The sequence below is a fragment of the Gracilinanus agilis genome, chromosome 6, assembly GCF_016433145.1.
Source record: "Gracilinanus agilis isolate LMUSP501 chromosome 6, AgileGrace, whole genome shotgun sequence".
NCBI lineage: Eukaryota > Metazoa > Chordata > Mammalia > Didelphimorphia > Didelphidae > Gracilinanus > Gracilinanus agilis.
In genome coordinates this window covers 78,152,254-78,168,779 of record NC_058135.1, presented here as the reverse complement: position 1 = coordinate 78,168,779, position 16,526 = coordinate 78,152,254, and the positions used below count along the sequence as shown (strand labels likewise).

At 37.7% G+C, this 16,526-nt stretch overlaps 1 protein-coding gene across 1 annotated transcript in view; it reads right to left on the bottom strand.

The window, feature by feature from the left end:
- Positions 1-4,745: 4,745 nt before the first annotated feature.
- The window catches only part of ENPP6 (ectonucleotide pyrophosphatase/phosphodiesterase 6), a 163,365-nt gene continuing 151,584 nt past the window's right edge, over positions 4,746-16,526 (bottom strand). Inside the window, exons 7-9 of the mRNA XM_044681662.1 lie at positions 15,955-16,030; positions 15,621-15,783; positions 4,746-5,037 (exon numbers count right to left, since the gene is read on the bottom strand). Of these exons, the coding sequence (XP_044537597.1) occupies positions 4,797-5,037; positions 15,621-15,783; positions 15,955-16,030 (480 nt within the window). The 3' untranslated portion in view covers positions 4,746-4,796. The remainder of the gene's footprint in view (positions 5,038-15,620; positions 15,784-15,954; positions 16,031-16,526) is intronic.

Here is a 16,526-nt window from a genome sequence, read left to right as displayed (position 1 = left end):
AACTGTTGTTTTCTTGCCAGATCTCTTCCATTTTTCTCATGATCTCAGATCTGAACTCTTCAAGACCTTGTGACCCATTTTCATTGTTTTGGGAAGGTTTGGATTGTTTGTTCTCCTCTCCTGTTTCCTCTGTTGTCTGGATTTTTTCTGTGTAAAAGTTGTCAAGTGTTAAAGGTTTTTTCTTCTTCATCTTTCTCTTCTGGTTTTCCTGATGATTCTGGCTTGCCATTGTAAGCTGAGTTCCCTCTCAGCTTTATGCTTGCGCTCAGTATCTGTCTGCACCCTTTAGACTCCTGAGATCTCAGGTCTAGTTGTTTTGAGACAAGCCTCCTGGTGGTCTCCTTGCTCGTTCTTCTGCCTGAAGCTCCTTTAACAGTCTCAGGGAGCTGCTTCCACAGTCAAGCACCTCTCTGCACTGGGTCCCCACTCAAGGTCCGCTCCTGCACTCAGAATCAACCCCTTTGTCCACGCCTTAGTCCTCGCCTTAGCCCACGCCTGTGTCAAGCCCTTCGCCTGTGCCTCGGCTCAGGGTCTGTTTTCAGAGTCCGTGAGTTCTTTAGCCTCTTGGGGGGCCTTAAGTCTTGCTGCTCTCAGGAACAAACCCTGGTGAGCTGCCAATGACTTAGTGGGTGCCTCAAACTTGCTCTGACTCATGCGCTGGCTTTGGAGTTGTAGGTGGTGTGGGGTGGGGGGAGGGGGTTGCTCTGCTCATGTTTTCGTGAGAGCTGTTTCATCCATTTATAGCATGGAAATGCCCCAATTCCCCGTACCTTTGATGCTGTTCCCTGTTGTGGGGTCCCTTCTTTCCTCTGGATTTGTTTTTATGTCTTCATGAGGAGTCCTATATGCGTGGGTTAGGAGAGGTCTAGCAGTTACTTTTTACTCTGCCGCCATCTTAACCCCACCTCTTATTTTAAATTACAAACTTGATGAGCATTCCATCTCTGCTTCTTTTCAAATCACTGATTAAAAATGTCCCATAGTATAGATGTCTATGTTTATACCCTTCATTAAAGTCCTACTTTGGTGTCTCATTACAGTATTCCAGTGAACTTGGGTTCTCAAAGGCTATATCAATGATGCAAAAACTCTTTTGAGTCCCTCCAGGCTGGAAAAGTCTTTGTGCCTCAAGATGAACTATGCATCTATTATAAAATGATTGGCCTGGTTGCTCATCCCCAGGATTTCTGCCACCAGACAGAATATAATATATTTTTGAAAGGTCACCGCAACTTGTATAACTATTTAAGAAGGTGTGGAAAAACTGTGTTATACTCAAACCAATGAAATAACAAATTTAAAACTATTAGAGTAATTTAAAAATCAAATGCTTTTACATTTTTCAAAGTAAGAATCATCTCTGAATAGATTTCCTCATGGAATGGCTGAACTTTCAGAAGAATTGCTATCCAGTCATTTTCCCTATTGTGTACTTCTAAAATTGATTTTTTGGAACCTGAGTATAATACTTTTACATTTATTTCTATTAAATTAATTTGGCTAAATATAACCACATGTTCTAACTATCATCTATCTATTTATCCTCTATCTTTCTTTTTCTCTATCTTCCTATCATCCATTTTTCTACCTTCCTATTTATCTTTCTTTTTTTTCTATCTTCCTGTCTTCCTATGTATCTATCATCTATGTATCTATTTATCTATTTATCTTCTATTGATCCATCTTCTATCTAACTATGTATCTGTCTGTCTGTCTAGATCCAACCCCAACATGCTATCTTATTGAGACTTTTTTGGATCTTGGCTTTGTCACTTAGCATATTAACTGTCTCTCCCAATTTTGTGTCATATGCAACTCTTAAAAAAAGTTTTCATTCTCCAAATCAATGGCATAAAATGTTAAATAATACATGACAAATACATTTTCCTGTGCCTTAATTCTTCAGAAAAAAAATTCCACATGTCCTTCCATTATTCATGTTTTCTTTTAAATTCCTCCCTTCCTCTGTCATCATCAGAAACTCTGGGTTCCAAGTTTAAGATTCTCTGGATGAAAGAGGAAGAACTTGGTGAGATAGAATAGAGCTGGAGGTGAAACTGTGTATAGATTTAGATATCTTCATGATCCTGCATCCTGACATTTATTTTGTCTCCATATGGATAGTTCGTTAACTTGGGGAAATGTGTGCTTAGCTGAATTCATTAGAACTTTGTCCATCATGGGAGAAAAATGAACTTTAAAAAATAGCTGTTTTCAAAGCACTAAAATGCCCTTTATTCCCAATATCCAGGGAACACAAGAGAAAGCATGGTAAAGGGGAGGGGAAATTAGGTTTTCTATAGAGAAGTTTAGAGTTCAAACCCCATGTCTGACATGTATTAGGTGTGTGATGCTGGTGAACCATTGAGCCTCTTAAAAAAGAAGCAAACAAACCTTACCTTCTGTCTTAGAATTAATACTATGTATTGGCTCCAAAACAAAAGATTGGTAAGGGCTCAGCAATGGGAGCTAAGTGACTTGCCCAGGATCACACAGCTAAGAAATGTCTGAGGCCAAATTTGAATCTAGGACCTCCCATCTCTAGGCCTGGCTCTTGATTCATTGAGTCACCTACTTGGCCCTGCCATTGAACCACTTAATGCTCCAAGGATGCTATCTAAGACCATTTGTTGTAAAGGAGGTACTGACCAGCAATGGTGGAAGGCATTTCCACATTTAGAGTAACCTATACCAATAATATCACAGATCTAGTCCCCAAAATAAATAAATAAATAAATCCAGACAACAAAGGTTGATTTGCCTTCATTCCAATTGATTTGGTGGTTTTTTGGAGCTTTAAAAATACATTACAAAAAACTTTACTGAGATTACAGAAGTCCTTTGTCAAGATTAGATTTATTTTTTAAAGCTATGATTCCTTATCCTCATAGCTCATGCCATAAAGACAACCCTCACGCCATTTGGTTTGGGATGAGGAGGAGGATGTTTCTTCCAAGTGGAGCATTGTGCTGGGTCTTTCTCTCCTGTGGCATCTTATGGCTGGCCAGTGCCAGATGAAAAGTCACTTTCTCGGATGGGTTCAGTCTGTGGTACAATCACGTGGCTCTTATACAATGAGATAGAACTGTGTCACTCCTGGCATTTGAAAATGCCCAACGAGGCCTTTTTTTATCTTTAGGTCTCTAGAAGTAAATTGTTAGAAGAAGAAAATCAAAACTTTTCCGCTCAGGCTCAATGTTATCTGTTCCACTAAGTCTTGGAGTTTGGGGACTCCTGGAATTAGATCTGTTATACAAGAAGAGTGTTCCCTGTTCCATCAGATTTTGGAGATTTTCAAAGAAGTTGGGCCCCAAGTGGGTTGAGCATATTTATTGACTAGTTAAGGGATGATTTGTGGAATAGCAGACATGCACTTGATGTGTCTCTCCCATTCCTTTGGCATTCTGGGTTGTTACAGAACTTGTATGAACATGGGTAATTAAAAAAAAAAACTTTTGTCTTCCATAGTTTATCTTCCACAATGCAAATTTTGTCTTCCTTTATATCCACAGTGTCTGGCACATAGAAGGCCTAGGGACTGGACCTGGGATTTCACTAAAATGGTGAAGAAACTACCAGTAAAGGTTGGCACTTTCTCAGGAACATAGTCTTAGAGTTGCCTTGGGCTCCAAGAGGCAAGTGATTGACTTCCCTGTTAGCCAATATGTGTCATAGACAAGATTAGACCTTAAGCCAGCTCTTCATCACCTATTCATGCCACCTCTCACTTGCATACAGTAGGCACTTAATAAGTACATACAGTAGGCACTTAATAAGTGCCTATGGATAAAATTATTGATATCTAGTGGAAGCTTAAAAAAATAATTCTCTTCATGTGAGTTATTTGGTAATACACTCAGTTGTTCATTACTTGGTATATCATTTTCTACCCTAGAATAACATATCATCTCTTACTTACCAAATCAGACTCTAGGGAGAAACCAGTCTTTTTTTAAATAGGTACCTTCATGGAATTGCCCTCAAATAAGTGCTCAAATACAAACAAGCCTCTATCCAGTGTTTACTCTGAGCAAGGGATCAGTACTATGGAGCTGTTATATTTCAATGCTTCAAGGCAGCTCAAATTTGATTTTCTGCAATTTAGAACTAGAGACTGATACATTCAGTCTCTGGATAGATCAATCACTTGGCTTTGCTTTGGGATTCTCCCTAAATTGTGGGCAAAGGGACCCATATAAAGGAGCACCTTGTATGGACGGATTTGGTAGGAACAATTCCCCTTTCACTTGAATTAGGAACATGAGAAAGTAATTGTCATTGACCTAGCCCTCTTCTGATATTGCATGGAAAAAAATAATGCAGGATTAGAGATGTGAATACTGGCTAATGGTCTTGCATATAAGCATGGCACAAGCTCAAACTGGCCTGGGAGGGACTGCTTTGTAAGAAAACATGGCAGAGAAGAGCCAAGGAGACAGAAACATTACAGATATCAAGTCTAGTGGACAATATGCCAAGACATTGGCCCAGCTGGTTATATTCTCCTGAGTTTCTTGGTGTGATGGGCAAGTGGTTTAGAGTTGAATGAATTAGAGACAGTTGAGGTGCTCTCTACTTTCAGGCAAAAAAAAGTGTCTTAAAATAATAGAAAATAAATTGTGTGTAGGAGAGTGTGTATATAACCATTTCATAAATGTTCCATTTATCATTTATCTAGTCTTTTCTGTTAATGAAGCTATTATTCAAATACAAAGGGAGAGAAAGAAAAAACAACAACTTTCCTCTTTGGAGAAACACTGACTGGCTTTGTTTTGAGACCCAAGGAATCAGATTTGTTATACAAACAGGAACAAGAGAAAGAATGCTAGGGCACAGCTGCTTGGCTGAACCAAATGGGCCACACTAGGCTGGCTTTTTAGCATGCATGCCACTCGGGACCAGGAGCCATTGTTGGGCAGTGGTGTTATTCCTGCCACCTTGCACAGAACATTGTAAACATCAACTGCTCTGATTGGAGCCGCTCTGAAGTTGGACTTGAAATCTGAAAGGAAAATAGAAAATAGAAAGAGACTCTCACTGGATGAACAGAGAAGGGTTGAGTTAGCATGGAGAAGGGGGTGGTTATACTTCTTGGGAAGTACAGTCCTTTCAGATAGAAAGAGCAACACTATGGACAAAACCCAATGAGCTAGCAGCAAATAAAAGGTTTGCTGGTTTGACTAATACCATTTTGCTGAGTTGAATGGTTTTTCATAATCAACAGTCAATAAGTATAATGGGATCTCATATCCTCTACATCTTTGAGTTCATCATGGGTGGGGGGAAGAAGGTGAACAAACATTTATTAGGCATCCACTCTTTGCCAGATATTGGGTTAAGCACTTCAGAGATAATTCCTCATTTGATCAATTGTGAGGCGACACAGCTACACCCCCATCATTGAATATTGTACCCCCACTTTAGATGCCTTCATTTTGTATATTACAAAAACTGCATAGGCAGCTAAGTGGCTCGGTAGCTAGTGTTGACCTGGAGTTAGGAAGACTCATCTTCCTGAGTTTAAATCTGGTCTCACATACTTCAGTAGCTGTGACTCTGGACAAGTCACTTAACCCTGTTTGTTTTAGTTTCCTCATCTGGAAAATAAGCTGGAGAAGGAAATGGCAAACCATTCTAGTATCTTTTCCAAGAAAACCCCAAATGGAGACATGAAGAATTACACACAACTAACACACCTTAACAGCAACAACAACATAGGTCATTAGTTGTTAATCATTTTCCAATTAATATTTTTAATCAATAAAGTCTGGGATTCTTTCTATGCTTTTGGCATCTTATCATCCTTTATATACCTTGTAAATTGGGTTCGAATTTGGATTCTTTGATGCCCTCATAATTATAACTCCTCCAGTCTGGATATACTCTCTATATCCTTAATCCAATCTGGTCACTTTTACCATTTTGTTCCCTTTAGCACCATTTCTAACTCCTCATTAAGCACACTTAGGACGTGTAATGTTAGGGTCCAGCTGTGGTAGTTCCATTTTCCTGGATGGAGAAAACAGTTTTTGGTAATAACTTTTGCAAATATTTTCCTTTTTGTTTTCTGTTCATAGTCCTTCTGTTTTCATCCTTGAATCCTATTAGGTTGACTTGGCTTAGTTGGATATCTTGCAAATCTTTGTTTAGATTGGTTTTACCCTCTGTTGCTTCCTTCTACTTTATGAGATAACACTGCTCCTCATCATCCACTATCTTCCTTCATAAGATTTTATAGCCAAGTTTCTATTCTAACCTGGGATTGCTTTGACAGCCATCACTTCACTCTATTTGGTAAATAAGTCAAATGGTTGCTGACTAAGGCATTTTCTAGGCTCTTTTGGTTGGTTTGGTTTCTAAATGAAATTATTACTCATTATTGATATTATTTTTGTCATCTATTTCCTACTTTGGCTTTAAATGCCCTGTTAAAATAATTTAGGGTTAATTCTTCTCAATTGAAAGTTATATCTTTTCCTCATTACTATTTTTTCACCTTGATAATTATAAATTCTGATGTTAGCTTTGAACAGAAGATCTGTGAACAGATAGATGACTCAGGCATAACTTCCCTGGCCACAATGTCTTTTTCCATCTGTTAAAATGTAGTCAATTGCATTTTTTGTAATGTTATTTGGCACTTACTATATTCAGTGCCTACCAATTCTTTTTTGGGGAAGAAAATGCTTCTGCATAATCTATAAGTCTTAGCCCTCTACCATTTTTATCTCCTGAACCAAATTTTCCTGTGTATTTCTCTCCATCCTCACCTCTTCCTAACTTTGTATCTAAATCACCAAAAATCAGAGTGCATGTTAATATGAAGGTCCTACGAAATTCTTCATAGAATTTCTTTACCACTTCATCCTTAGTAACTCGTAATGATGTGTAATCTGCAATTATTTTCATAATAGTCTTTTCCCCAAAATATTCATCAATAGTCTACAACACATGATAGCCAAATGTTCCATGAAATGATATTTCTTGTAGCTTTTGGGTGTACAATTAAATCCATTCAATCAACTCCTTTCTTTTCATCTAAGGCATACCTATGAACAAACCTTCCATTTAACTGCAGCTCTCTTCTTCAGATTTAATTTATAGCAAGAATGTCAAATATAAATGATTCCTCTCCTCCAGCAATGAATCTAGTCATGTGGTTCACTGGAAAAGGATCTTGCATTCATAGTACCAACAGTCAAATTAGAGTTTGTTGATGTCTGAATACTACGATTCCTTTCTCTTTTTTTCCTACTAATTTGTTATCATCTCTGTCAAAATGGAAGGGGGGAAAAAGGAAGCACAGTCTTGTGGTTATTTTCAGTTTTCCCCTGTTTCATGGGTTGTTGTAGTCAACAGTTTTATCACCAGGATAGCAGCCTCCTGGTAATAGATCTTTCCAAGATTAGTTAGATTGGTCATCAGAAAACAGATTCAGTCTCTAACTAGTGCTTGACTAGAAGCTTTTCTAGTATGTGAAAACCTGTTCCAGGTTACCCTCTATTGATGTAGCCATTGAGAATTCAGGGTCACTTCTATGCCATAAAAAAGTATAAAAGGAGACCTTTTTGTGGTCTAAAAAAAATCTAAACCAAGAAAGGTGGTTAGTGCATTGGCTAGATCTCCTATGGCAGATTTTTGGAAAGATATGGACAAGAATCCCCCAGTGTTAAGAGAAGTTGTGATTTGTATGGATAGAAGGAGTAGTTGCTTTGATAATATCTATACTGTCTAAGTAAGAAATCTAAGGTTCCTCCTCCATAATTTTTCAGTAGTCAACTTCCCACTCTCCATCATGTGAGCAGAAAATATTAAGCTGAACCACTACTAAAAAGAACTTTAAAAGATGTCCCCCTATATTTGGGGATTCATGAAAACTATCATGCTAGTCAGTTAAATAGGAAGATGTTTTTTCCTTTTATTTTTAAACTTTTTTTTACTAAGAAGCTTTTTAAAAAAATCAAACTATTCCTCCCACTACTCCTCACACCCATGAAGCAAATTTTAACAAATCAACACCAAAAAATAAATCCCTCGATACATATCTACATAGTCAGGAAAAAGTGATTACTATGTTAGTCATGTCTGAAAATGTGTCTTTTTTTGCATTTTAAGTTTCTCAGCCAGGTGATGAGTGACATGTTTCATCTTCGTTGCTTTAGACTTCTGGTTTATCATTGCATTGATCAGTTGTAAAGTCTTGCTTTTTTTCCTACAATATAGTTATATAAATTGCTCTCCTAGTTCTAGTCCATTTGCTCTGAATAAGTTCATAAAGGTCTTGGCAGTTTCATCTGAAATCATCCATTTCATCATTTCTTATGGAACAATATTCCATTGAATTCACATATCGCAACTTGTTTAGTCATTTCCAGATAAGAGGACATCCATTAGTTTCTAATTTTTGGCTACCGTGAAACAAGCTACTGAGGATATTTTTGCACATATAAATCTTTCCCCCCCTTTTTTTTAATTTTTTGAGAACTAAACCTAGTAGTGGTCCAGATGTGTGAAAGGTTATGCAGAATTTGGTAACTTTCTGGGCATAGTTCCACATTGCTTTCCAGAATTCACAAGTGGACAAATTCCCAGCTCTCTCTACTGACAATCTACTAATTAGTGAACCTGCAGCTCCTCCAACATTTCTAATTTTTGTCTTTTATTATCTTTGCCAATATGATAGGTGTGGGGTAAGGCCTTAAAGTAGCTAGAATTTTCATTTCTCTATTAATGATTTGGATTTTTTCATATGATGACATATAGTTTGGAATTATTCATTTGAGAACTGTCTCCTCCTGTCTGTAAACCAGTTATGTATTGGGGAATGGTTACTTGTCTCACAAATTTGAAAAAATTGCTTTTATAGGGCAACCTTAAAGCTTTAGTGCAGCTTTAAGCTTTATATATTCAGACATATAAATTCTATAATCTTACAAAAACAACATTTAAAAGATTATTAAAATTTTTAAATCTTGATAATCTTCTTCTTACAATTTAACATAAACACTGGCGTGTTCCAATTCATTTTCTAACTTAGTAAAATCATTTATTGGCTAGCACTTCATGACTAAATCCTAGTCTTAAGATTATCCTAAGAATAGAGTTTTGATGCATACATTTGATGCAAAAAAAAATAGTTTTGATGTGACCCCACAGGGAAAAGTCTAGCAGAGAATGATTTAGTGACTGAGGTAGCCAAGCAAGATAACTTCCTTCCCTCAATCCACTGCTCTGATAAAGTGTCATCCAGAATTTGTACAATATATGTTAAAATTAGCATTTTAGAGTAATTATTAAAAATTCAAAAACTAAAAAAATATAAAGTAAATTTAAATAATTAAACTTTCAAATTTGTTTTTTAAGTTTGTGACATTTATACTTCTGAAGTTATTAAAACTTAAAATAACCCTAAGACTGTGTTGGTGAAGATGCGGCATGCATGTCCCGGCTGCAGCAATCCATTCCCCCTTTCTGCAGTGCCTGAGGACATTTTTTTTTGCATGCCCTGCCCCTCTGTCCAGCAGATCAATGAAATCACTTCCTTCCCCCACTCTCTGGAATAATGTGGGGCCTCACAGGCAGCTTGAAAGTGTAGTTTGGGCACACAATCTCTAAAGGTTTTGCCAATGGTGCCCTAAGCCTTTAGGGTAATTTGCACAAGAGGGCTGATTATTTTTATGAATTTATCTTATAACCTGCATCTTTGCTTTTCATACAATATCTTATTTGAAACAACATAAGTAAATCACTTTGTAAACTTTAAAGCACTATGTAAGTGCTAGCTGTTATTATTATTATTGATGAAATTATTATTTTAATTAATTTCATTATACTCTCTAGGATTCTCATAGTAATGATGATAGCTAACATTTACATAAAATGTACCAAGCGCTGTGATGAACACTTTAAAATTATTATTACAGCATCATATCTCCTACAAAAAATGATAATTTCATTTTTTCTTTTATTGTACTTATTCTTTTTCTTTCTATAGCTAGTATTTCTAATGTTATATTAATACTGGCTACAATTAATAGGCCTCCATTCTTTAGCCTTTAGCTTATTGTAAAAACCTCTAATTTTTCTCTATTATATATTTTAATATATTTTGAATATATTTGCATATACTTGAATTTTCCCAAAAAAACTGAACTACTAGTCTTATTGATCAATTCAATGTTTTCTTTTTCTTCTTTAATTTTCAGAATTTCTACTTTTGTATTAATTGGAGGTTCATGATTTGTTGTTATTCAATGTTTTTTCATTGTATGTTTTTATTTATTTATACTTTCTTGCATGCATTTACTTGTTCTTTCTCCTTTATATTCATGAAAGCATTTAGAGACATAACATTAGAGATAGAGACAACCTAAGTTCCACAAGTTTTGGTGTTTTGTCTCATTACTGTCATTTCTTTGATGAAAATTTCTATTTCTTTAATTTGCTCTTTTATTCATCAGTTCTTTACAATTATATCATTTTGTCTCCAATTACTTTTGAATTATTTCTTTAAATGTAATTTTACTGAATTATGATCAGTAAATGATGTATTTAGTGTTTCTAGTTTTCTACATTTTTTAGTATGGTCTTCATGTCCCAATGCATGGTAAATTATTATAAAGATGCCATGTACAGCAGAGAAGTGTGTAAAATTCCTTTCTATTCCCATTCAGTAATCATCAGGAAGTTATCATCTTTAATTTCTCTAACGTTCTATTCAGTTCCTTTACTTCTTTATTGTTTGTCTTTTGGTTAGATTTGTCTAGGTCAAAAAAGAGTGCATTAAGATTCTCCCATTTTGGTCTTAGTATTTCCCTTTCCAATTTGATTAAATTTTTCTATATGTATTTAAATAATATGCTATTAGGTATATAAATAAATATATTATATGTGTACATGCATATGTATTATTTGTATTTGTATATTATGTATCAAATACACATATAAAAGCATTAATATTGATTTATCATCATGATGCCTTTTAATATAATGTAATTTCCCTCTTTATCTCTTTTTATCTTTTCTACTATTTACTATAGCCTTATCTGTGATAATTATTGCTATCATCTGATTTTTTTAAAAATTGCTACTTCCTACTTTTTAACATAGACTATTTTCTGCATAATAGATTTTACTCCATCCCTTCATTTTAACTCTAAGAGAATCTTTTTTCCCCCAAGAGTGTTTCTTATAAACCAAATATTGTTGGATTCATTTTCTAATCCATTCTTCCATTTTATCAATAAGCTCCTTCAATTGGCATTGACAGTAATGACTATTGACTGTATATTTCTCTCCATCCTGTCCTATGGTAAGTCTTTCTATCTTTGCCCTCACTTCCCTGTTTATAAATAAGAAAGTGGTAGAAGAGAAGAAATTTGCCTAATACTTGTGATCTTATAAACCCTGCTCCCTCTCTGTTACAGCTTTTCTGTTCCCCTTACCACACCCCTGATCCTAAATTTTTACTTTCTTTCTTTTCCATACTCCTGATCCCAAGTTTTTACTCTTTCTTTCCTTTAATCCTCCATTCACATTCCTTCCATCATCAATCATGATTATCTTCTTTGACTATTCCCTTACCTATCCTGCCCTCCCTCTTTCCTACCTTTCCCTTGTGTCTGGACCTTCCTACTTGTTTTAAGTTTAATGTATGTGTATACTGATATCCATGTGGAGGTGTGTGTATATGTGTGTGTAATTTTATTCAATATTGCTTTATGCAATTCTGATAAAAGATTAATTTATGAGATGCTTGTTTCTCTTGCTTCTTCCTTTATGGCTACATACTCATCTTAAGTACCTCTTTTTTTTTTTGTAATAGTAATTTTCCTCTCCTTTTTCTTCCTTTCCTCCTTAGTATAGTCTGCTGTTCCACCTATTGGTCTTCTCTTGAGACCATCAAAACAAAACAAAATCACCCATATAGTCCCTCTATCATTTTAACTTTTCTCTCTGACCCTTAAAATATTTATTGATTTCTTCCTATTATTATTATTGTAGTTGTACATAATTACAATTATATAATTATAAGTTATTGGCTTCTTATTCTCCCTATTAAAATGTGAACAATTCATCTTTATATATTCTCTTTCAATTGTACTAACATATGTTCCTTTTTATTTTTCTCTTGTTACCTGTATCAATTATTTCCAACTCTAACTATCTATTTAACTATTTAACCATCTGTCTGATCTGTTCACCAGAAATGTCTGGAATTCCCCCTTTCCTGATTTTTTTCCACTGCTGGATTATACTTAGTTTTATCATTTAGGTCATCCTTAGTTGTAAGCCTTTATCCCTTGCCTTTTGGAATTTTATATTCAAGTTCCCCACTCTTTATTAGTAGAAGCTGCTAAGTCTTGTGCAATTCTTTCTTTTGATCTTTGGTATTTGAGCTCTTTTTTGTTTGCTTGGAGGATTTTTCTCTTTTATCTGGAAGGTCAGGATTTTGGCTCTGATTTTCCTTGGAGATTTCATTTTTAGGTTTCTTTCTGGAAGTGACCAGTGGCTTCCTTCTCATTTCACTTTGTCCCCTGGTTCTAAGAATTATTGTCAATTTTTATTTATAATTTCCTAAAATATGGTGTCTAAACTGTTTTTCAAGGAGACCTAATTCTTAGATTGTTTCTCTATGACTTGTGTTCAGGTCACTTATTCAGTTGTTTTTTATATTATATTTCTTTTACTTTCTTCTCTTAAAAATTTTTGGAAGAATTTGTTTTGCTATTTCCTTTGTATTATTAAATCATGTTTTCTATCCAGACCATTCTAATTTTGATGACATTTAGTTCTTGAATGAGAATTTCCACCATTTATTCTAAGATGCCACATTTCCTTGAGGTTATTTTTCCTCTCCCATTTTTCTATTCACTATCTCTTGAGTTACTTCCTGGAGGGACTCTCTGTGGCCAGGGTATTTTTTTTCTTTGAGACTTTACCTGGACTTGTTATGGAGTTGCTAACCTCTTCAGGGTTTATTTCCTAGGAATCTCTCACACCAAGGTATTTCCCCATGATAGAGTTTGCCTCGATTTACTCATGGAGAGGCCTCTCCCTGGGTCAAACTCAGCAGTGGTTCCCAAACTTTTTTGGCCTACCATCCCCTTTCCAGAAAAATATATTACTTAGCCCCCTGGAAATTAGATTTTTAAAATTTTAATAGCAATTAATAGGAAAGATAAATGCACCTGTGGCCATCACCGTTCTCCCTGGATCACTGCAGCACCCACCAGGGGGCGGTAACGCCCAATTTGGGAATCACTGGTATATAGCAAGGGCCTGCCAAGTACTGAGTATAGTTGGCCAGTCTAGACCCCTCCCTTAAAATACTCTTGGGGTTCTGCCCAAGGATCCCCTCTTATATGGCCCCTTTCCCTGCAACAAGTACTTTCTGAGGTCCTTCTCTCCTGGTACTGGACTCAGTGCTTCTTGTACTGGAGTACAGTCCACCATAGGCTTTGGGGCGGTTCTAGCTGGATGGTACCTATGTCCTTCTTTCAGCCTGGAGCTTAGCTGCAGCCCCAAATCCCTTACTGGACTCGACCTGGAAGGCTCTGAGGCTCCTGTTTCTGCTGGTCCAGGGTCCATGAGATGATTGTAAGCTTCTTGAAGGCAGAGATTGTCTTTTACCTCTTTTTGTACTCCCAGCACAGCATTTAGCACAGTGTCTGGTACACAGTAGGCACTTCATGAACGTTTATTGGATTTCATCCCATGGCTGAGACCAGGCTGTTCTCGGGCTCTGTCTCTGGGAGTGATTTATTGGATCCTCGGCTCCCTCTGCCCTGAGGATGCTCCCTCTGGAGTTGGACTCAAACAAATAGTCACAAATTTGAGTTGGGTCCCTGCCCAGCTTAGGCAGAATTCTGGACCCACCCAGAATGCCCCCAAATCTCTCAGCCACAGACCTCAGCCTCAGGCAGGATGCCAGAGCCTTGGACTGGGGCAGGAGACTTAGACCTCCCTGAAGGTTCCAGGGCAGCTGCCTATGCCCTGCCCTCTGGAGCTTGGCTCTCAGCCTGTCATGAAGGACTCCTGGAGTCCCTCTCTGAATTCCTGTACTGGGTAAACCTAGAGGTGATTCCTGCTATGTCCTCAAAGAGTAGTCCATCTCTAGGTCCCCTGGGGTACCTTCAGAGGATGTGGGATCCATTGTCTCTTAGCACAACATCATCTTCCCATAATTCCTTTAGTTCCCTCCCTCCCCCATCCATCTGGTTCACAGTTTTCTGTGAACCAGGAAAGGCCAAAAGGAATGCTTGCCCCTGGGCCAGATGGTCTCTCTAACTGCCCTTCTCTTCAGTACCTGTGTTTCTACATGGTTCCCAAGGAGGAAATTGTATGAATGTGCCCTGGTTAGGAATGGGTGAGTAAGGGGCAGCAAATTCCAGTTTGAACAATTCCTACACAAACCCAACTCCCAGTAGAGTTTCTGGAAATTCCTTTGGTTTCCTCTTTTCTTGACTCTAGATTCTGGTTACAAAAAGAGAGAGTCTTGGAGTGAGGGGTGGGAGATTTTGGGGAACTCTGATTCATAAATAACCACCGATCAGAACTAGAAGGGGTGATTGGGGTCATCTAGCCTACGAATGACATGATTCGGCTCCCCTAGCCAGTGTCCTACCGCAGATCCCTGGAGGAAAATCTCCTGTTTAGTGTGCCAACAGACAAATGAAAACTTGTCGGTACTCTAAAAATGGTGTGGTTCTTGGCATCTTCTGTCTACTTTTCTTATTGCTCTCCCACCATCACTGCCAAGGCAGAAGGGGGTCCCTGAGGACAGGGTCCTCATTTTAGGAATAAGGAACCTAAGAGCCAAGGTAGCTTATCTCAGGTCACACTAGAAGATAGTATTGAGAAAGCAGTGTGGCTTAATGGAGAGACCACTAGATACAGTGTCAAATTTGAATCTTACTTTGGTTATTTAGTCCCAATGCAACTTCGAATGAATCATTTTTGCTTCTCTGTGCCTCAGTTAAAATGAGGGGTATTGACTAGATGGATTCTTAAGTTTCTGTCCAGTTTGAAATCCTCAAATTTTAATAGGAGAGTTGTGATTAGAACCCAGATCCCTTGACAAACATTCTAGTGCTCCGGCATGTGTAGAGTACTGGACCAGGAGTAAGGAAGATCTGAGTCCAAATCCAACCTCAGATATTAACTAATCCTGGTTAAGTCATTTAGCCTCAGCCTGCCTCAGTGTTCTCATCTGTAAAAAGGGATAAAAATAGCACCTATTGGGGCAGGTGAGTGGAAAGAAAGCCATGCTTAGAGATGGGTTCAAATCTGGACTCAGGCACTTCCTACACAGCTAGCATGACCCTGGACAAGTCCCTTACCCCCATTGCCTAGCCCTTACTGCTCTTCTGCCTTAGATCAATACACAGTATTGACTCTTATGAGGAAAGGAAGGGTTTAAAAAATAGCATCTATTTCACAAGATTGTTATGAGGCTCAAATCCTTATAAATCTCTTTGTGCAGGGCATGGCGCATGGTAGTTGCTTAATCAATGTTTGTTCCCTTCCTCTTCTCTGATCCAAAGTGCATCAGCACTCTCACTTTCTCTTTAATTCAGATTTTGAATACAGGATTTAAAAAAAGTTTTATATGAAAATACAGCCCCTTCCGAAGTGAAAAACTATATCGATTGGGGCTCTCACTGTTCCCTTGGATCTGTTTGCCAAATGTGGCTTGTCGAATTTGCAGGGAAGCCACGAAATCTTGACCGTTTCTCAAATCTGGAGTTCTCTTGGACAAGAGGAGGCTGTACCGATCAGAACCTGGGATTGACCAAAGGAAAGCTGTCTTTGCAAACTCATTTTCCATTTTTTCCCCTCCTCATCCCCCACCCCAGTAATGCTTGACAGGCTCTGGAAGGCCTCAGACCTCTCAGGCTGTATCTCAGCAACAGCAGGGATGTCAGACTTCTAACCTAAGCTGCAGGCACGTACCAGGATTCCAGCGGGCTGGGCCTTTATCTCGAAGCCCAGTGAGATGGCCAAGAAAGGCCAAGCTCTTACATTTTCTCTGAAAAAGCTAGCCGGGGCAGAAAGCTGTTCAGTCTTTCAGAAGAACTGAAGCAAGAACAATTGGAGCCAGAAACTTGGCTTGCAAGAGGTTCCAGAGGCTTGTTTTGCCTGGAAACATTTTTGCAATTAGTCTTTCTGGAGGGGAGTGGGGGAGAGTGAAGGGTGGGAGGGCTTGCTCCTGGCTGTGACTGATTGAAAGCTTTAAGTCTTGGGGGAAGATGACAGCTCTTCTTTTCCAGGACAAAGCGTCCCCAGTGAATTGAAGTTTAACCTGATTCAGCTTTGGCTATTTTATTTTAAAAGCTTCTTTGGTTGGAGGCTAGAAGTCATACTGCTGAAAGTGATGCTTTTAACATCTTCTCCAACCTTATTCCACCCTGTGAAGCATTTAGATGCAGTCTTCTGACCTATAACTATTTTGAATTCATGACTTCTCTCTCTCTCTCTCTCTCTCTCTCTCTCTCTCTCTCTCTCTCTCTCTCTCTCTCTCTCTC